Raw genomic sequence first — 23,172 nt, 5'->3', positions numbered from 1 at the left:
TCTACAAGAGGGTGTAATCGTTGGAAAAATACAAAATTAGCCTAGATGAGTTCCAGTTGCCTCTCAATGTTTCGTATGGTATCGCTGTCTTTCTAGCCTAGCTAGGCCTGTTAGTATTAGCCTAGGCCTATGCGCTTTAGCCTTCCTAGCTAGGCCTAAGATTTTTAACACTATACAGTAGGTGTGTTTATAAAATCCCCATGAATTTAATATTTAATATATTGTTAAAAACCAAACTTTACTCTTTCAACAATGTGAATCAATGTAGGCATAGGCTTACTTTTTGTTCAATCTGAATCAAATGACAGGAATCTATTTAGATGTTATATAAAACAAATAATGCATGTTTTATATTCGTGCAATGGTACAAATAATGGCATTTCGTGAACGATGAAAGGTTTTATATTTCAACTCGGCTTTGCCTCGTTCGGTGAGTTCTTTTTAATTTTGTCAGATGTTTTTTTGTTTTACTAATACTAGGCCTACAGAATGTAATGAAACCAGCGCCAGACTAACAAGGCAATATACCTTAAGTTAGAGTTAGTGTTTAGAGTCGACTAAAAATGGGGGTTGTGTTATTGAACGCCTACAGTGTTCTGCAATTTAGGGTCGGCGGTTGTTAAACGGAATATAATAAGCCAAACATACAGTATTGCTAAGATATTTTCAATTTTTATTCCTCATAAAATAACGTAAATTATTTATAAATATATTTAAAATTATAATACAAACACTATTTTACATTATACATACTGTACATATTTTGGAGCATTAGGCCTATGCTGTATTTATACAAAACGTTATTAATAAAATATAAAGAAATTATATCTACGACGATCTACGTTATGATCTGAACGCATATTCTAGTTGCTGGAGTGGGGTTTGTTTTTTTTTTGCTTTGCTAACAAATTCTACCATAACTAATATTAAATCAAGGTGACAAAACATATATCAATTATTCTACATTTCACTATCAGCTTTAAATGAATTATTGTTATTCTTGTACGATGTATATATTTGTAGAAAGCTGACTTACAGAAAATGAACAGAATAATTTTATAAACCATGTTATTTCAAACGCGAATAGGCCTAATAATAATAAATAAACTACATAACAAAATACTCCTGTATTTATCCTTTTTTTTAGTAGTTAGCGCCTACGATTGCAATTATATAGATTACTAACTATTATAGATTTTAATATGAGAATTGTTCACATAGCATATCATGGGTTATTTCAGGCATAAATACGTTTTTTATAATTAATATTTTATTAGTCATCATTAACTTTGAAAATTACCATATAAATTATACATCATTTTGTAACCTCTCTTGAGTGAGGTATATTACATCCCTGCTTTCATTCGATCAGTACGGTATAATTTAATCATGCGAACTTTTACGTTGCGTCACTTTGAATGGTGGACTCTAGTGATGACCTTCAAAATGTTATTGTTCAATATTCATAAGCAGTATAAAATCGGAAATTTGTTGTTTGATACACTACTAAGATAACACATGCAATATATTTACGGATTATCGGTAAGCGTGTCATGTCGGAAGGGAGAATTACTGCCATGTTTTTCAAGATTACAGGATTCATCTTGTGTGCAGAAAACCTGCTATACTGGTGATGTTTCTTCCGACCTAGGTTCATCTTGCCTCTCAACAGTCACATACCTTTTATTCCTCCTGTGGATAAGAAACAAAAAGTAGACATAATAAAAAGATGTGAAACTGGGGGATGGCACACAATTAAAATCACGTATACATTTTAGATATAATAATTGTCCCCCTGAAAATATAAATATATATATTTAATATGCCATTTTAATGTCACATAACGATTATTTATAGGTATTCATTTAAACCAACAAGGCCATATACATGGCTGCAGTCGCGTGCTTCAAGTGTTTACCGACCGACCGACCAACCGACATAGTGAGCGGTAGAGACTAAACATTGGATCACAAAAACAAATTGTGGTGGTGCCAGGTAAAGGGCTATCCCACTCCGCGAGTATTTTCTGTTGGGGAATATAAACATGTAACATATCTAATCTAAATTAAATTAAATGTCCTGTATGTCCCACAACACGGAAGTAACGGGCCAGGACCTCGTGCAATGTGTATTGAAATAGCAAGGTGGGTGTTTCAAGCTCTTTCACTGTGAACATATTTTAAATAATCGATTAAAATGTTCTCAAAATACGTCAAACCACTCCTCTTTCTAAAAGGTCCGGCCAACGGCTATACGATAATATTATTTTGAATATCACAGCATTAAAAAATAATTCCCAGTTGTACGTCTTAGTAAGCGATCTCAGTGGTTTTCCTTTTCGGTTCACACCATCCAAGTTCAAATGAAAGAATGAATGTCACACAATTTTTTTTAAACAACGGTTCTAATTTGTAAAATGTGCCATAACAAAAATATCGATTAAAACGGCCTCATTTCAGGGATATCGCTGATACAAAGTGCTGTAGTAAACGAATGTGTCGCATAATAAATATCTCACCTCCACCGTACAAGGATCAGGAGTATTATTACTGCCTGGAACACAATAATCCCTAAAATCATTCCTTCCAAAAGATTTTTGTCGGAAGATACCTGCAAAATATAATCAACGTGTACAGTCTATGAATGATTAATATTAACATATATTAAAATGTATCAATGCATCGTGTTAATTATGACATGAACTCTGAGAGTCAAAATAGAGAAAGTTACTTAATTAAACAGTTAATAAATAAAATTGTATGTGGAAAAGCTAACATTTTCAATCACCTAATAGTAATAAAAATGTTGGAATCATAAATGTTAACATTACATTTGTGTCAATATAATCTATAGGCCTATGCCTTACTAATTCATACGAAGAACAGCCTTACCTCCGTATTTGTATTAGCGCTCCCGTTGTCGTCGTCTTCGGCTATTGTATTAGGACTCATAAGTTTGGCTCGTTCACCTTCAGGTATTGAGTTTATTATTTTATCAGCATCACTTTCCGCTATCATTGTATTGTTTATGTAGATCACAAATACCACTTGAGTAAGATCGTCACTAGGAATACGAGATCAATATTATTCATTAGTGATAAACTTTGTCAACAAAAACCTGTAATACCCTGTATTATTATTACACTGTATGCCTTCGTTTATCACGCTATTTAGAATGTGTTATGTTAACATCATGCAACAAACAATGTTCCGTACTTTTCAAGATAACAGTTTTCTCATGATGTTAACGATGGTGTTTGTTTTTTTTCGTTAAAACCTGAAATAGGCCTACCATGAAAAAATAGCTTATTTCACCATGGCCCTATTATAATGTATATTGACGTTATAATATATGGCCCATTAACTGATAATATTAAATAATGCATAAATTGATGATGTCTGTAGGTTAAAAAGTAATTCCCAGAGAGGCTTAAAATAATTAATATTTACACTTCACATTACAGTAGTGTCTCGTGAGAGGTAATTGCATGTGAGTGTTTATTATACTCTCAATATGCAAGTAACCAATTGTACTATTATTATAATTATGTCTACAACGTGAAAGCAAATGAATGGCTTACGGTACTATCATTATAGCTAAAAACGATATTGTGCTTGTTAATCCCGATGTTTTGTATCTAGTCTTAACGATTATTTAAATACTTAATCCATTTTATTTGTGTACAATATGTTTATGGTATTGATACACCTATTTAATAATGTTGACATTAGTAAGGGTTTTAAAAGAAAGAAAATGCATGCTCACTGTTGATTTTGGTTTGCTGGGACAAATGTCTGAACGACTACATCTTCTGTTCCCGGAACGTGTTCTTTGATCAATTTTGAAAACTTCGTTTCTAATTCTGTCAGATCTAACTTATTTGTATCTTTAACCGAGATCTCAATTCCACTTTCCATAGAATCTGAAGAAAAAGAACAAAAATTGATTTACATATGTTTACAGGTACATGGCATGGTCACGCAAGCCAAAACAGTATAAACTACATTCACTTAATTTCACGGAAAGAAATACGGCGCTATTGAATATTATTCGTGATTTTCCATTATTTTAACAAAACAGCGTAAAACGAAAAAGGCGTGAATTTAGCTTTATTTAGTGAAATCACCGAACTCACCTAGTTCACATCGTTCTCCTACAAACGAGTCTTGACATATGCACGTAAACGTACCGACGTCATCGACGCACGTCCCACCGTTTAAACATGGAGAACTTGAACATTTATTAATGTTATTTTCGCAAAACTGTCCTTCAAAGCCTTCATGACAAACGCACTTGTGACTGTTGATTTCATCTATGCATATACCAGCGTTCATACAGGGTGAACTATCACACTCATCAACGTCGATTTCACATAGTTCTCCTTGAAATCCAGCGATGCACTCACAATTAAAGTGATCAATACTATTGGTACATATACCGTTATTCAAACAGGGGTTACTCGTACACTCATCAGCGTCGTGTTCGCAAAGCTTACCATATCTTCCTGAAGGACATTGACACTTAAACAAAGGTTGAAGGTTAATGCAATTTCCTCCATTTTGACATGGAGACGTGTCACATTCATCAATATCTTGATCACAGTCATCACCTAAAATAATATACAATATACGGTAACAATTATACTTTTCAAAAACAATCCAACGGTGTAAAAATGTAGCAAACGACACAAAATAAAAGTTGCAAAAGTATACCATCAACTTTCATAAGAACGCATTTCAAGAACATGTGTTTGTTATTGTTTGACATAAGCCTACTATCTTTTTATAAGACAATAATTTTTCCATTTCTTGGGTCACGATTTTAAACATGAAACGATACAGCGATTATAATAGTAACCTGAACCATGGAGTAATATTCCATGCCTAGACGAATAATAGTGTAGTTTCCATGACTTATATATTTTTTTTCATTTTGTTCTTAATTTCTTGAAAATTCCAACCCGAATTCTTATTTATTGATAAAGTGGAGCTTACCTATCCCGTTTTCCAATCTAACAACAGAGAACAACGCGTTAAAAACCTCTTCCATACAGTATTATATATATACTTTGTTATGATTACAATGTCCTGAGCATGGAATTCTACTGCTGTGTTAACAGACTAAAAGCACGGTTGGTTTACAAACATCAAAAGTAGGTTTTCAACTTAATTAGGAAGGATTCAAGCACAGATTAACTATACTCAAAACAGATTTAAAAAAATCAACATTCCAACATAATCTGAAAGTGGGCTTACTGAAGATTTACTAATCGGCTTAAAGTCTCGATTGGAATTGGCTGTAAGTTAATAATAAGAGGTTGCAGGATTTCAACTTCAGCGTATTTTAAAAGGCATGATACAAAAGAAGGCATGAATGAGGGTTATGTAATGAAAGAGCCTACAAAATAAAACATAGGGAGACACACAAAGAAGCCTAAAGTTCACTTGACTTATAGAAAGTCAGATTCAATACATGTCATTATGAATGCATATTATTCTAAAGTAATTTTCCTTGAGATTTTTTTTTTCGAGGTAAGCATCTAAATTAATTAACTAAACGAGTGCGTTTCACAACAATTGTTTAAGCTTTAAGATTAATCTTCGTGTGAGAAAGATTTTACTAAAGACGATTTTTTTTGGTTGATTTAGGAAAACCCAAAAAGGACGATTAGTTTAAACAATACTGATGCTAAATTTTAAGTTCAATCACTTTTATGGATGTTTTCACGGTTGAAAATAACGTAGCTCACTGGTAACTGTACCGTACTGTTTTAATAGCAGTATAATTAAAACATGAAATCAAACGATATTCGTACAAATATCTCCTTGGATAGAATACCCTAATTAAGGAAAGTGAATGAATGGGGCGAATATGTTCACTGAAAGGCTAACTCATTCAACGAGACGGAGCCGAGTTGAATTGAATAGTCAGACTTTTGACGAATTACATATTATCTCTTAACGAACAATTGACTTATTGTTGTTTTATAACAGGCCTGTTGGCCTGAAGTAAACTTGTATTAAATAATCCGCCATTTACAGTACACCTTAAACAATGTCGATTGTCAAAGGCTTACAACTGCCGCGCATTATCAGATATTCACGTCGTACACAAATCTGAATCTATATATAAATTTACGTACGGACAAAATTCGGTAAATCGGGCGTTACTTCTAGAATTTTTACTCGATGGTATATAAAGTTGGTTCATACTTTCGGTACTGATTTTAACTACATAATGTAACCCTGTTTACTAATTAGGTTGAGTTAGATAATTAGTTATTGACAATTAAAACGAAATTAGCTTTAACGATCGTGGTATACACTTTCTAATGGAGGATGTCCATGCTGAAAAATACCCGCACACAATAATACGAGGATGCATTTACCTATCTCCTTCTACAATAATCGTTTTTAATAGCTGAAAACCGGTCAACCAGCTCGAATACAGCATCATAATGTTAAAGACAACCCAAATTTCATAACACAATACTATTTTAATAGATTTAATATACCTTTATATATACGCCTATTGAAACGCAAATTTCTTACTGTAAGTGTGGGTACTGTTATTAGATATATAAACATATTATTATTACTAACAATTGCTTCTCAACGTTTGTAATTATTAATAATAATAATTTATTTATTTTACAATTCCCTGCTGTAATTAACTCGCGCTTTGATAGGCCTACAGTAAATACATTAAATAAATGTGCAACGGAATTTGAGAAACCAATGGTTCTATTGTAATAACTTAACCCGATATTGATGAACAATGTGCATGCATTAGTACTTGATCCGATACTAAAGATACGAGACATAAAAGAAATCAGCTTAAAACAGTCTAGGTAAATACATGGACTGATTTAAGCCGATACATTTTACTGATACGGTTTATTCTTTGAAATAAGCTACATCATTGTGGTATACACCATTGTAGTAGGAGCTACATCTTTGTAGAAGGATCTGCATCATTGTGTAGTATGAGCTACATCATTTAGGTATGAGCTAGGTCTATACCATTTTAAATGGATCTACACCCGTCCATTGTATTTTTCAAAATTTTAAACATGCAGGATAACATAATTCAGAAAATAAATAAGATGTTTAGTTTACAATACGATCCTGTTCACAGAACAGTACAATTGTTTGATTTGTAGAGGGTCGTTATCGAATTTCTGAATTTTCATATAAAAGATGTATAAACATTGACTAACCTGAGTATCCCGGAAAACATTCACATGTATATGTGTTTAATGCAGATGTACAATTTCCATATTTACAGTTTCCTAGTTTACATGGATCCAGACGAACTTCACATCGGTCTCCTGTAAACATTAAAGAGTGTACCATAAAGGATGTGCCAACGGAAATTTCAATCACGTGTACATATGGCAAAATCGTTATTTCATTCAAGATTTCAGCTTCAATCATTGATCATTCTTGCATGAATATTATGAAAGGCTTTTGAAAAAGATCAACAAAAATTACTCATACAATTCTTGTATCAAAAGAAGTATTTGAAGGCCCACCTTTTATCTAAAACAATATTCCTAGGCTTTATAAATCTACAATTGGTCATTGACGGGATTGAGACTATGGTAGCGGTCAAGTTTTGCCGGAGGGTTTTGCTACAAGAGGCCACACATAGGCCTTTGCTTTGTCTCAAATTGAAAAGAATACTTCAATTGGTAATGTATTATTGGTATTTTTTTAAATAAATAAATTAAAAATCAAAATGACCATGTCAACTGGACACCAAATCATAAAACTACACCCGATACATGTACAGTCCGCAAACAATCTATTATTATTATTAATATTAAATTACTGAATTTTACCTGTGAAACCACTTGCACAATGACATTTGACACGTTTCCCAGTCTCGATACATTTTCCTTTATTGAGGCAAGTATTTGAGTGACATTCTGTATCTCTCTGTGAACATCCAGGCCCAGTAAAACCAACTTCACAATATAACCGAACTTTTATTGTAGTTCTGAAAAATTTAAAATATCACAATCTGTCATCAGGAATAAATTCTTGCAGCACCATTTGTAGAGACACAAGTCAAGGGCACAGGTTTTGTAAACATGAATCACTAATACAAGCGACCAAGAAATTTGCGTTTAAATATACGAGTCTCGCCACTAATGATAGGCCTAATCTTATGTTGATTAATTTTATTTCAATCAAAATTGCACCTAGAAAAGTACGTATTGTATGATTAACCCTAAACCCTACATTAAGTTATAAAGCGATTCTAGTACGATGTCATGTCTAGTCTATAAACTGTTTCATATCAGCGGCGGTAACGTCAAACGCCGGTAAATAACGCAAGCCATAACACACGAATGCCACTGAGAAATGTTGTAGTCATGAGACAATACGAACAATTGTCTAAATTTTCATGAAATTATCATTTTTACAGAAAAATTGATTCTGGCCCAATTTTAAATACAGCAAGACTTACAGTAGCTAGGGAGTTTGGCCTAGCTCATAAAAATACATCGCGAGAGAAAACCAGGGAGACCTCCATGGAATAAACATTGTACACTCAGACAAAACACAATGAAATTATTACATTTTATGATAATTGTCCAGTATAACAAGTGTTGAAATGAGAGGGAATGTTTATAAAGGGCTACTGAGAAGAAATGAATATAATTTGATCAAAGTTAGGAGGCTCATTCTAAGTTAAGCCTAGCCTAGCCAAGGCCAGTGCATATTTAGAATCATTGGTAGAGGTATCATATACTAAACAGGAAATGCCAAGAAGCTCATGAATATTAATCCTAACCACTGAAAAAGGGTTTTACCATGAAACAAGACAAATTATCAAATTATCCTATTTCATTTTTTAATCAGGTTATATTTATTGGTAAATTTTTCTTTGAGAATTTATTTTCCCTTCATCAACATTAGTTGACATGGTGATACAATGTTAGAAATTTAATTATTGGCTCCCACGTTTAAAGTGTTATTAATTTTATGAGACCTTGACTTATTAACGAAGTTTAAGGTCATTATACATATTAAACATCAACATGTACAATCGTTATAAATCAAATATGTACATTTTGTAAGTGCCATGCAAAGTGTGTTGATTTTGATCCATGAGCATATTAATGTATAACCCTTAGGAGATGACAATAGTTGAGGTGATTGAAAATACTACCTGCTAATTCGGGTATAAATACCTTTCTTTTAGTTTCTACATGAGTTGTTCTTTTATGTGATTTGGCGCATACTGAGCCTACGGCTTTAGAATAAAATAAGATCGCATAGTCGAGGCTCGAATTCGCAGCAAATATTTGAACAACAAATTATTATGAGAAAGGAAGAGAAAACGACTTGAGATAGCAACCAGTCTGGGTGAGAAGAAAATATACATACATCGTCGATTAATTTGCATTTACCTGGTTTTTCCGTTACTGTTTTGCAACACACGTACTTGTGGCTCTTCTGAATCACTTCCAAACGTTTGAATATCACTTATGTTGGTACTATTACGATATAAAAGATCGTCTTCTCTCTTGTCCCAATCATGAACTTCTATTGTGATTATTTTATCGGAATCTTTACTCTGTAAAAAACAATGACGCTTTTTTTTTATTCTGTAAGTACACTCGAGGTGATAATATTCAGAATTATAATTAATACAGTTTTTAACACTTTCCTGATACAAAAAAATCAAAACCCAGATGTGACAATTACTTGGCCTTAACAAAAAGGTCAAACCTCACTACTGTACATATGCCTATAATATAACCTCCCCTATTACCTCCGGGTTAGCGAATCTGTAATATAAAGCTTTTGCAACCACCGTAGGCCTATACCAACAGTGATTTAATATTTTATAACAAAACATGTATATATCTGGAAAAATGTGTAAACATAGTACGCTGAAATACATAACTAGTTATACCCGGTTAACAACATTCCATGTCACCAAAAACCAATACAATTCATATCTTTCAACACTAGCATTACTTAAATTCAAGATGTTGGTTGAAACACAAGGGTGTTAATATCAACGGATGCAGTGCTTATATTGGTTTTTCCCCTAAAAATAAGTTTACAACTCGGAGGTACTTTTTAATGGCTGATATAGTGTTTTGCTAAGGTTTGGAAATAGTATTGGTTAAACTTACCGGCCATTCTAAGACATGTATTTCAAATGGATTTGGTATTGACGGCAATGACGAGTTGTGATTTGGCAGTTCAGACGGAAAGGTGAAGTTATCATTATTGCGATACACAATATCAGTTTTAACACAATTGTCTGCAATATCACTGAAAAAATATCAAATTCCGTATATTATATATTTATCATTATAAAAGAACATTAAAGTAAAAAAGTATGCGGAAGTATGATTTCATGATTTAATATATAGAATCATGTTGATGAACATTACATGCTCACAATTCAAATTGAGCACACGTACGGATGGAGTAAGGCTGGCGTATCGTACGCATTTGTGTAAATGAAATAGACATGGGTGTCGCTAATAATACCACCACATCCTTGACGTTGTGTCAATGTTTCTCGAGCTCACCTCCTTAGTACACATAGTTTAAAGTAGTTGTCACACTTGCCGTTATCACATCTGATACCACTATGATCCAGTCGGCCATCGCTTGTAAAAGACACCAATTCGATTTCCACTATCAGTGAACAACGGCCAATAATCTAATATCAAATATTAATGAAAATAGTAGGAATAAGTGCTATCAAATAATTACATAATTAGAGCAATCCTTAAAAAATATAAAATAATGATACCAAATTTCGAACATAATACACTATTATGATTAATTACATGGTCGGTATATAATTAAATTATTGACTATCAAGGAATTGCATAATTCATATTTTTGGTTAGAGCGAGGATCATCATAAACAAGGAATTTTACATTCTCATAATAGTAAGGCTGGTAGGCCTACACACAATTCAGAAGTAAATTACATACTAAAATAAAAATAATCTTGAAGAACTGAATCATTCATACACTAGTAATGTAATTTATATAGGAATAATACACACTGCTGTAAATGTTGAATTCCGACCAAATGTTGAACAAATGACCGTGACCTTTTAGACTTGTGCCAACCATCAGTACAAAACACTGTTTTAGTAATACTTTAATAATGGACCATGATTTTCTATTCGTTTTATCGGTGCTTACTTGCAATAGAAAAAAACCATGATGTCTTCGATATTATGAACAATACGTTTTTAGATTTGTATCTTTCTCTAAATAAACATTTTGTCAAATGTTTATTTCGTCAGGAAAGCAAGAAGCTGATAACCTATATTGCCTTTTGAGAATTTAATTTAAATTTAATTTATTTTGCCTCATGTCACCGCTGTGTCGGTTTTGTTTTTCTTTTGCATATTTATACTGAATTTAAAAAAAAGAAAAAAAATAACCTATATGAATATATGCTTATAAGCTTGAATATGCTTAATAATTATTGATCAATAGATTTGGCTTGTTCTTCATAACTTTTACCCTGATTCTATACTGTTATTTCTTATTTTACAGTGTTTGTACACAGGAAGCTGATTACATTACGGCGGAAATAATCATAATTGTAAAGGAAGCTTAGATTTTACTAGGATGGGTAAAAGAATAAAAAGCCTACTTAATATAATACCAGTAGTATGTAAGTTGGAGTGTGGAACAGACTGACACTGGAATAATGCAATGGAGTTGATTACATCCTGAATTGAATGTGAAAACTGTCATTGTAGCGTACTTGTTACTTGTACGATGAGTGAGTACTTTTTCTGGTTATGGAAAATCCTTCTTTTTAAAATCCTATTAACCTTGTACAATTTTAATTCAATTCAATCTAATTTTGTAAATTATATATTTCTTAGAAACCTGTATATTTATAAAATAATTTTAAATTTAAATATTGTTTGCATCCGACCACGCTCATTCTAACTAAAACGGTAATAAAATACGGATGATGTGTACATAAACTACTGTTGATATAACAGTATAAGAAGTATACAACAGATACTAAAATGTATTTGTTAACAATTATAACTTACATCAAGTTTGAAAAGTCTGATGCAATTTGTAGAAATAATAAGAAATCGGATAAATGCAGTTTTAAGCTGAAACCGGAAGAAACCATATCGGAACAAAACTATGCAATTTCCTTTCATCACTTCAATTTAAATAGTACTGTATGTACCATGGACGTACTGGCACTAAGACTGCAGACTGGGTCAAATTATATACCACACTGTGCTATTAAATATTATCAGTATTTGTATACATATCGTTTTTCATATAATGTTAGCAAAATAATAATTTTATTAAGTCGGCTGCAACCTACCACCCATTGACATTGAACCTACCTAATGACAGTAGGCCTACCATACATAGGTAATATGCCTACGTATAATGGAGGAACTTCCTCTCCGTATTTTTTTTCGTTATGGTATACAAAGCTTGTCAGTGACAGCGAAAAGGAATACCAAAGCTTGTCAGTGACAGCGAAAAGGAATACCAACTATTGAAGACTTGTATGACACATTTTAGAAATCGGTGCAGTAATTACAATTGTCACTTGTCTTATAGTGTCACACTAAACGACCCAACTATGAGTTTTGAGTGAAGGTTCACACAAATTATACATTCAAATATCCTTCCTTGCGTTAGTGCGCCCCCTCCCCCTTACATTAATTAACCGAAACGCATATATCATAAATGTGAATACTTTAAATAACCCATTAGTCAATACGTCAGACTTGTACCTACTGTCAATAACAAAATATAACGTGTAAAGGGCAACAATTCAAGTGTCATAGGATTTACATAGTGTACACGTTATTCGGGTTAACAAAACAAGCCCTCATTGAAAAACTTCCTATGCCTACTATTCTTTCTCTTTACTCCTTGTTGTGTTATTAATTATACTTATGACAATGCAATTTATATTAAGAGACATAATAGTTTGAATGTAACTAAAAACAGTGGATGTCGCAATCAAATTATTCCCTACGTAGCCTACATGTATAATCTAAGGTTGGTAATATAGGCCTACAAAATCTTTATTTACAAAATCACGTTCATTGAAAACACTCAATTCATCTTGCAGGAATTAAAATAATTGGTTTTGTATGAAATAATTTTCAATTCAAAGTGGTACTGTAATACGATTGCCACAGAGGAATTTAACTATTCCAATTTTAGGCCTATATGATTGTTTATTTTTTCTCATAATAATTGATTTATATAAATCATATATTATTGAGCTTTCAGTGTAGGCATACATGTGCATAATAATTATAGTGTGTCAGTGACACAAGCAAGATAATACGAGACAGTTCATTAATGACAGAATGAATTGCATAGGAGTATTTAATTAAGTGAGGGGTGGGGTTCCCCAAGATTGTGCTGTATTACGATATTGTATCATAAAGATGGAATATATACGTTAAGCATAATGCGAAATATTATGGAGAATTGTGCAATCTACCAGTCAATGACGAGCCTCTCAGAGGCAGGCATACTTATTGCTCTACAGAAGTATGTATATAATATGTAGACTCTAGTGTCTAGCCTCTAGTGAACATTAGTAATATTAATGAAGATTACAACGAAGCACGTTGTATACATTGATACAACCTACGGTACTTACCACGCATAACGAGTTTATTATACAAGCAGCGAGGTAAATTTTGGAAATCATTATAATCCCAAGAGAAATATTGTTATGCTAGAAAAATGAGTATTGCAGTGCTGTACAGTGATGGGCGTTCGGTTCGGTAGTGTCTGCGCTGTATCAGTCAATATAGTATACTATACTGAGACTCGTATAGAGCGCTCTCTATACTACAGAGAGCGTCCATGTGATTGGAGAAGATATGACACAATACGTCCTTTGATAAGATAAGTACCTGTATTGCCTTCCAATGAATGGGATTACTACATTAGTATAGGGCGTATTACACACAATAGGTAAAACTTTATTTTCGTTGGCACGTGACCATGGATACAAATGTAAATGAAAAATGGTAGTAGTGTAGGCCTTATAGCTACATACCCCTTGTTATGTTTCCTTTTTCATTATCTTACTTTCATTAGTTTTCTTTTGATTAATCCCTTTGATCGTATAGACTTACTGTATATAAGCATAACAAGACACCAATATATAAAATCGACTGTGTATGGCCTACAGAAAAGTCATGGCAATATGTAAAGAATCGGTTAAACAGAGAAAATGCATAAATAGCCTTGGGAACGATGGAACAAATAATTGCGAATGTGCGAAAGGGCATTTTTTTAAACGAATGATTGGACACCTTTATGTTAGGTCCATTTTGAAAAGCACGAGAATTTGCTAATGTACTCGATGATGTTGTTGATGATGATGATACGGTAGAGAAAATAGTATATTACATTAGTCTAATATTTTGTCCTATATTTTATATAATGTACATAAACGCAGGCCTAACCCAAGACAAATTGAAAAACTACGGATGTAGTCAACGGTTCTTTGTCGTACACATGCGGTCAGTCTAAATAACAACAACTGAAAATAACCGAAAACAAACACCGAAAATAAACAGCAAAATCTAGTAAACAACAAATTAAATGAACTTGAATGTATTTGCTTCTAAATAGTTGCCACTATCTGGAGTACTGCATTGCTTTAGGCGGCATGCACTGCTTTATGATGGTTTTTAACCTACAGTCCTCTAACCCTGTAAATAATATTCTCTCTGAACTATCAAGTTAACCTAAACTCTAAATAATCTCTCTTAACTATTAACTTACTATATAAAGTTGGTTCGTACTGATGGTACTGATTTTAACCACTTGATGTAACCCTGTTTACTAAGTTGAGTTAGATAATTAGTTATTGACTAAATTATTAAAAAGAATTTACGGTTCAACGATTTGCCCCAAATAGGGGTGTTTTCCAATCGTGGTATACACTGTATAGTTATAAGTAGTGTATATCACATTTTGACAATATATACTGTAAATACATATTAATCATTTTTGGTCGCCATTTGAAGCGCAAATTTCTCACTGTGAGTGTGGGTACTGTTAGATATAAACACGTATACAAATAAACTTTATTACTGACAGTTGCTTTTCAACGTTTGTATTAATTATTAGGCCTAATTACAAAAACTTGTATAAACGTCGTAGTGGTGTACGTTACATACTTTACTATTTCAATCGACTATGACAGTGACAGTTTTAATGTTTATATTATTGTTAATATAAATATATTATTATAGTTTATTATGTTTAGATTCAACCTGTTAGTGGCGATTTCTTCGCCGTTGGTTGTGAACTGAATAAAATAAATAAAACAAATTAATTAATTAATTAATAACAAAGTATTAAATCGCAAATGTTTTATTAGTGGTATATTATTTATAAAACATGAAAACAAATATTTCAATACTGAGTGTATAAAAGAATATATTTAAAAATTGTTCCTCTTTGCATCCATCCTCTTCCCTCAACCCTAATGTTACATACAAAAACACAAATTGGGTTTGTCTCATTTTGTATTCCCAGGGTGCTAAATTTAGTTGATTACATACGAATCACCGTGTCTATGTATTCGTTCCTGTGAACGTATTATAGTCCTGCGCCGTACCTACATTTGAAATCGCCAGTTTAATTGTTTTTACGCTGAAATGTGTGTATTCGAGAACCATCTAGTAAAATGAACTATCAACTGAACGTACCGTGTATAATCTCAACAGAGCCGTCTCATGAACATAACCCTGTATAGATAAGCTCTTCCAACTATCAACTGATCTGAACCCATCTCTCTAATTATTAATTTCTCTACATTATTGACTGAACCTAGCCCTCTAATAATCTGTCTAAACTATTAACTGAATTTAACCCTCTAAATAATCTCTCCTAGTACTTTGTTGCCTTCTAGTTTTGGCATTGCTATAAAGCAAATAAAGCGGGTAAAAGCATATAGGCCTAAAGCAATAATTTACATACCTTTTACTTTGGCGTAATAAAATAAATAGGTATTAACAATTTTTGACTTGTTGGCTTTATATTGCCTTAAAATGATGTGTTTGCTATAGCTACTTTTGGATTTGTCTAGCTATATTTGCTTTTGGTTTTTAGATTTTTTTTATTTGCAATTTTACAAAAAAATATTCGAACGGGTTTAATATGATTTCATGGCTAAATAACCTGCGCAGCAAAGGTAGCACAAAACCGTTATAATCCGTAGGCTGTTGTGTTAAACCGCTTTCTTAATAAATAAGTGATTTGTAATGAATTACTATATATCCGGTCATTTTGGTGCGCACGACCAGAATATTTTATAAACCATAAAAATTGTTTTCTGTAAAGTTTTGACATTTTCATTAAATTGTTGGTGGAAAACCCCGAACTAATCTCCAATCCATTGACCCAAATGTAAAACACGTTTTAACACTTGAAGTCTAAATGTAATGTTTATCATACCGGTAATGACCCTGGTTGTCTCATTGCAGCTAAATCTTTAAAATTACTTGACCCATCGAGTATGAATTGTCACAATGACACAGCTTATTATGTATACCAAGAATTATAAGGAGAGAACATAGATGCAGATGGTTCTGAAATTTTCGGAATAAGTATATGATTAATTAGGTGCTGTGAATAACTATAATTATACAACATCACCCAGAATAATATATATATAGATCGGCCTAAGCTAAAAGAACAAACATCTAGATAATTTTAGATAAAAAGTATGCAAAATCATGGATTAATGGATATAACATACCGTAAATATCCACATTATAGAGAAGCGTTTTATACGTGATGATATAATAGTATTTTATTAGTGAACAAAGCAAATCTTTGAGCAATATATTATCTATATTACTACTTAGGGCGTATCAATTTGATCTCTGGTGCGCGTGCGTACAATTGAGGGACTCGTGCAGTTCCGCCGCACCACGCCGAGAATGTTAATCGAGTCGCTATCCAATCGGGTTTGAACAATACCAGTGGTCTAATGGTTAGGACATCTGCATATCAAGCAGAAGGTCCGGATTCGAATCTCGATTGAGATCTCTTTTGTCATAAATTATCATGTTCAACGCGTATCTCGCTTATCTGTGCCCGATTTTCTCTCAAATGTTAATATGTGCTTGTTCAACCAATTATTTTCACATGAGATGCCATAATTTTCATTTTGAAAAATTTGAAAAACATATAGGTCGCTTAATTTCACCTTATATTTTAATATCTCATAGCTCTTCAAAATTACCTTGACGTGTATAACATTTTGTGAAAACTGCTGAGATTTAGATATGAATTCATATAAACATTCTGCCTATCGGATGTTGTGACATTATATAAAAATTAGTTTTTCATCTTTTTTGTCAAACCTATATACAAATTGAAAAGAGTCTGATTTTCTTCCAAATCTTATATCTTGCTGCTCAAAGCATTAGGCCTATTTCTAAAATGTTTATCTTCATTAGTTTTATTTTGATAACATCATACCCAAAAAATATATGTGGGTCCCGTAATTTCACCACAGCTACACTGTACATATATAAATATAACCCTTAGAAGCTGTAAGGAAATTTACCTATATCGGTTCCACAGTAAGTGACACTAAACTCACTAGATTTTGGCTTGGTTTAGCGCGCCATAGATTCCGATATTGCAGTTTCATGGTTTCTTTCTCTAAATTGCCGTTATAACAATCTTACAAAAAACGCAGCTCGACATTTTAAAATTAATCATTGTTCTTTCTTCATATATATTTATGAATAATTATTAAAAAGATGTTCTTTAATCGCAAAAATACATACAAATCAAAGATAGTTCTTTAATTATAAATCACATGCCCATTTAAAAATGGTCAATTTTGAACTTTAATGTGCTGTGTGACCTCAGCCTGTAGGCATGCAACTGAAGACCCTCTAGAGACAACGTGACTTCACGGCGGTACAAGTGAGAACATTCTTCCCAGTCTGTTGATTCGCGTCAACCAATCAAAGGGCGAGAATCCAAAATCGTTCAACCGTGAGCCCTCATAGACTCTCTTTTCCCAGACGTTTTTTGGGTCCAGCAGCTGGATCTATAAATTATAGTCGAGTTTACAAAGCCGCAAAACTGTCGGCCTTAGATACTATAACTGCTGCTTGCTTTAGCTTCTGAATGAGTAGTCCTCATGGGACCACCGACATATGGAGCCTGTCAATAGCTTGCCACTAGTGTATTAACCTCCCGACATTTCCCATCGTAAAATAAGTAAGAATCATAGCTTTTAAGCCAATAATTTGACAAGATTAATATGAATCACCTTAAAAGGACCAGTTATATATCTCATGTAATACACGTTTATTACGCTAATCAATAAATCACTCATGATAATGTATACATGCCAGTCAGAGTACCCTAAAAATAAACCATATACATGGCTGCAGTCGCCTGCTCAAATTTGAGTTAGTGTTTACCGACCGACCGACCAACAGAGTCGTGTTTGCACGCGACTAAAAATGTCAAAACTAATTTATCAAAAGGTACAGTAGTAATTGAATGTATATGATATACTACAGTTATATTTAGGCCTATATTATTTATGAACTGTATAATTTAAAGTTTTATCAAATTATTTTGGGTGAAGTCATTAATCTATTATTATTTTTAAGTTGTGATCTCTAATTTTCATTAACTTTTAATATCCGAATTATATTTTATGTTACTGACTGTATATTATCTTAATTAAAAAATATATTCATTTTATAAGATTAATAAATAATATTTCAATAGATAAAATTATTAAATAGGCCTAATAACAGTTGAACAATCATTGTAAAATGTTCTGCTAATTTTATTTTCCGATATTGTGAAATAGCATATGAATAAATTAAATTATTAATGGCGATGTAGATATCAAATGCGTGTCAAATTATGACTATTGATTATATCAAAATAAAATTGGTTTCAAATAATATTGTTGGAAGGAAATGAATTTTTTCAATTTTATCCGAAATGATTATGGTCAGGATGGTGTAAAATTAGTGCGCCTAAAAGAGAAACTTGTGAGGAAGGCTTCGCGCCAAAGAAATCACCGGATATTCGCTCTACACTGCAAACGCTTAGACATAACACCACCAAGTCTAAAATTAAAATGTCAGATTAACACCACACGAGGACACGACATTATCAAAAAAGCGGAACGCAGTTTGATTAGAGAAAGAATAGATATAGAGGCAAAAATCCGGCATAGCTATGGGAAGTCCAATTAGCCCAATCGTTGCAAACCTGTTTTTAGAATGGTTGGAGACTGAGGCCATAAGCAGAGCAAACGACAACATCAGACCTATTTATTGGCGAAGGTATGTAGACGATGTTTTAGCTGTGGTTAAAAAAGAATAAATAGAAGATCCTAACCAACATCTTAACACCATAGACCCTACTAAAAGTATCAAGTTTACTACAGAAAGGATGGCCGACAACACTCTCTCGTTTCTGGACTGCCTCATCACCCTTAAAACTGACGGTACTATAATAACTTCGATTTACAGGAAACCCACACATACAGACCAATATTTGAACTTCTATTCAAATCATCCTCATTAGCATAAGGTAATACATAAGTGGACAGATGCCAAAACGTCGTAACAACACAGCAGAGCAAAATAGAAGAGATGAATCACATAAGAAAGGTACTTAATGTTTGTGAATACCCCAACTGGACCATTGATAGAGTGATAAAAAACAAAAAAAGAAAAGAATAGTCAGAAAATAAGGAAGACATGCGTGGCAGCGTAGCTTTTCCCTATGTGAGAGGGCTATCGGAAAAGATACGTAGAACGCTCACTAGCCATAAAATTAAATCTTACTTTGTACCCCAAAACAAATTAAGATCACATCTAGTACACCCAAAAGATAAGATTAAGCCGGAGGTGGAGTAGTGTATGGTGTACCCTGTATTAATTGTAACCTAATTTACCGGTAGAAAACTGGAAAACAGAATAAAAGAACATAAAAAATATGTAGAAGATCACATGACAGGAGTTATGACAAGGTCAAGCAGAATGTCACAATCAAACATACAATAAACACACATAAATCTGAAATTACAGACCATGCTACAAATGAAAACCATACACCTAATTGGAAGGCAAAAGTGTTAAAGAAAGAGGGAAACATTAACAAAAGATGATGGAAAGAAGCAATTATAATTAGAAAAACTGATAACATGAACAGAGATCAAGGAGGAAAGTGGCTGCCACACATATATGATGACTTGTTAGAAGTAAGACGGCCGACCGGAGCGGACCCCTCACCCAGAGGTATTCAAGTAACAACTCAGAAAAGGCGCGTGTCACAATAACATCACGTGACTCTGCCATGATCAGTGTCGGCAAATCAAGCTGACATCACTACCTTGAAAAAGTGTTATGCTAACGCACGAAACGTTGGTAAGTTCAACGTTAATTTGTCCTTCACTAGAAACGAAAAAAATTGGTTTCAAAATGAATTTTGTCGATACAAATTGAATTTTGTCGATACAAATTGAATTTTGTCGATAAAAAATGAATTTTGTCGATACAAAATGAATTTTGTCGATACAAAATGAATTTTGTCGATACAAAATGAATTTTGTCTATACAAAATGTTTTTTCGATACAAAATGAATTTTTTCAACACAAAATTAATTTTTTCTACACAAAATGAATTTATGTCGACACAAAATGAATTTTTGTCGAAACAAAATGAATTTTTGTCGAAACAAAATGAATTTTTGTCGCCACAAAATGAATTTTGTCGACTACAAAATGAATTTTGTCGACACAAAATGAAAATTTACTGTCTACATAGACGTAATTTTGACTCAAGTAGACTAAGATCTTTATTCGTCAAAACCAAATATCACAATAACATAACAACCAGCGGCCATAGTGTGAGTGTCAACCCAGTTAGAGGGCGCTAGACTGGCGTAATCCTTTTATTCTCTTTTCATAAAACACAAAAGTCAACAAAACAAAAACAAAGCAAACAAAAGCACTCAATTTCCGAGGGCAAGCATGGGAAACCTAATTGATGAAAAAATGGTCGAAACTTAACTATATAATACGTATGAGACATTATAAATCAAGAACGTAGTCAGAGAGATGACTAGGAAATCTGCGTGAACGTGTGGATGTGCGATGAGACGATTGTGCTGGAACTTCTATTGGTGATACTGCCGGGTTCTGTATGGATGATGGCTTGTCGTTCACCTCATTAGGAGAGGCTGAAAGTGTTGACGGTACATCGGGTGGAGGAAATGGAGACAGATCAACTGTGAAATCAGGCTCCTCATCAGAGGTGTCGGAGTGGCTTTGTGAGGCTGGTGTGGGAGGATGATGAACGTCAGTCGGTACAGTAAAACACTCTGATTTCTTTACATGATAAGTAGCGCTTCTCAATTGTGAGTGCGTAAACTTTCGGACGTTGCACAACTTTCCATCTACAGAAATAACGAGATAGCGATCTCGTGCACAGGTCTTGCGACGATCTGTCCACAGGTAGACTAAATCACAAACCGTAATAGAAACGTCAGGTCCTGCATACGCGATGGGTGTCTTAAGACTTTTCACTGTGCTCTGAGGTGCTGTTGGCTGATAATCAACTTGTGGTCAGAAATATGATTTGATCATGAGTGAACTGATCTCGCTTTGTCCACATTTCGCGAGACGACAATTCTCGCGTTCGAATACGGGAGTTAAGGTGTGATGTGGCGACAGCAAGCACTGTCGGTGAGATGGGACGGTTGACTCTATCGCGCCGTTGACAAATGAGCAAACCTAACAGTTGTCAACTGAGCATGGTGGAGCGTTGCGACTAACAAAGTCGGATGGAACGTTGGCTGAGCCTGCCAAGTGCCGAATAGAAATCTGGTACCTGCTAGCGGTGGATAGGAAGGTGGACACACGGGGACTGACTGAGAATTCTCCCCTGTATAGCTTTTCGAGCGCTTGGACACATATGTTATGTCGAGACTGAATAATAAAAGGACTAAAATAGCCGCGATAGCCAAAGCTTCGATCTCGCAGGGTAGCCATGTGACCTGACGTGCACGGAGTTTGGCACTAAAAAAACCGGCTAACTGTAGTTTGCATTCACGAGTAACGTATAATGTTACGCCTAGACCATGACTTTTAACAGCACCATCCGTAACCATCCACAGTTGGTCATCGGGATGAGGTAAAACTATGACTTTATTTGGACTGTAAGCCGGCTATGGCTTCTTCCAGTGGAGGGATGAGAGAGACTGAGGCAGCAAAACGCGTGCTAACACCTTATATGCCCCGATAAACGAGCGTAAACCTCTTACCGTCGGTGGTGGAGAGTGCATGCCTTTAACGTTGAAATACGATGAGTATTTGCGCGTATAGACCCTTGGGACCAGGTCCACCCAAGAATGGTTGTAGTTCGTGGACAAATCACCTTTTTGCTAGCAGACAATCGCAGACCACACTTGAATGCATTGGAGTAGACGCCGCCAATTGTAAATCAACTCCTCAAAATAATAATAATTTTTGTATTGACCACGGTATTTGTGACAGTGTGAACTTTTTATTATTTAATAACGATTTAGATAGCATTTACAGATTATTATTGCCATTTAAAATATATTTATATTTTACCTTGATGTGATATGTTGTACAAGACTGCTTCTCCTTCTGGAGGTTTTATGAAATAAATAAAAATAAATAAACAGGCGTGATGAGCTCCCACGGATTGTCAAAGTAAGTTTTCGCGGTTAAAACAAAGCTTATTAACAACTGGTGGGTCTGTCTATTATGGGAAATAAATTAGCTGAATATATACAATTTAAAAAATCTGATGTTAGTGTATGGGAACTAAATTTAAGCAAATCAATATTAAAATCTCCACAATCATAAAACTTTTTTTCTGTGTTGACTACTTCAAATAATATTGATATGTTTCCATTAAAAGTTGTTATGGATTTTTCTGGTGGTCGGTATATTACTGGGAAAATATAATTTTTGGGTTTTAATTCTATTTCAATGCAGATATTTTTAGTTTCATTAATAATTAAGAACTCAAATCATCTCTCATTCTAAAATTCCATCCATAATATAAAGACAGACGCCACCACCTTTCTTATCTACTTTCTTTCTATCACAATGAA

At 33.6% G+C, this 23,172-nt stretch overlaps 1 protein-coding gene across 1 annotated transcript; it reads right to left on the bottom strand.

The window, feature by feature from the left end:
- Positions 1-905: 905 nt before the first annotated feature.
- Positions 906-13,801, bottom strand: LOC144845629 (uncharacterized). Its single transcript, XM_078703067.1, has 11 exons — positions 13,666-13,801; positions 10,562-10,695; positions 10,157-10,298; positions 9,422-9,588; positions 7,844-8,001; positions 7,220-7,330; positions 4,136-4,609; positions 3,766-3,922; positions 2,892-3,063; positions 2,519-2,610; positions 906-1,692 (listed from the first exon to the last, which is right to left on the bottom strand). The coding sequence occupies exons 1-11, from the start codon at positions 13,714-13,716 to the stop codon at positions 1,623-1,625; spliced, it is 1,728 nt and encodes a 575-aa protein (XP_078559193.1). The 5' UTR covers positions 13,717-13,801; the 3' UTR covers positions 906-1,622.
- Positions 13,802-23,172: the final 9,371 nt, after the last annotated feature.

The sequence above is a fragment of the Antedon bifida genome, chromosome 1, assembly GCF_963402885.1.
Source record: "Antedon bifida chromosome 1, ecAntBifi1.1, whole genome shotgun sequence".
NCBI classification, from domain to species: Eukaryota; Metazoa; Echinodermata; class Crinoidea; order Comatulida; family Antedonidae; genus Antedon; species Antedon bifida.
The sequence above is the reverse complement of the archived record's forward strand: the minus strand, read 5'-3'. Positions and strand labels throughout refer to the sequence as shown.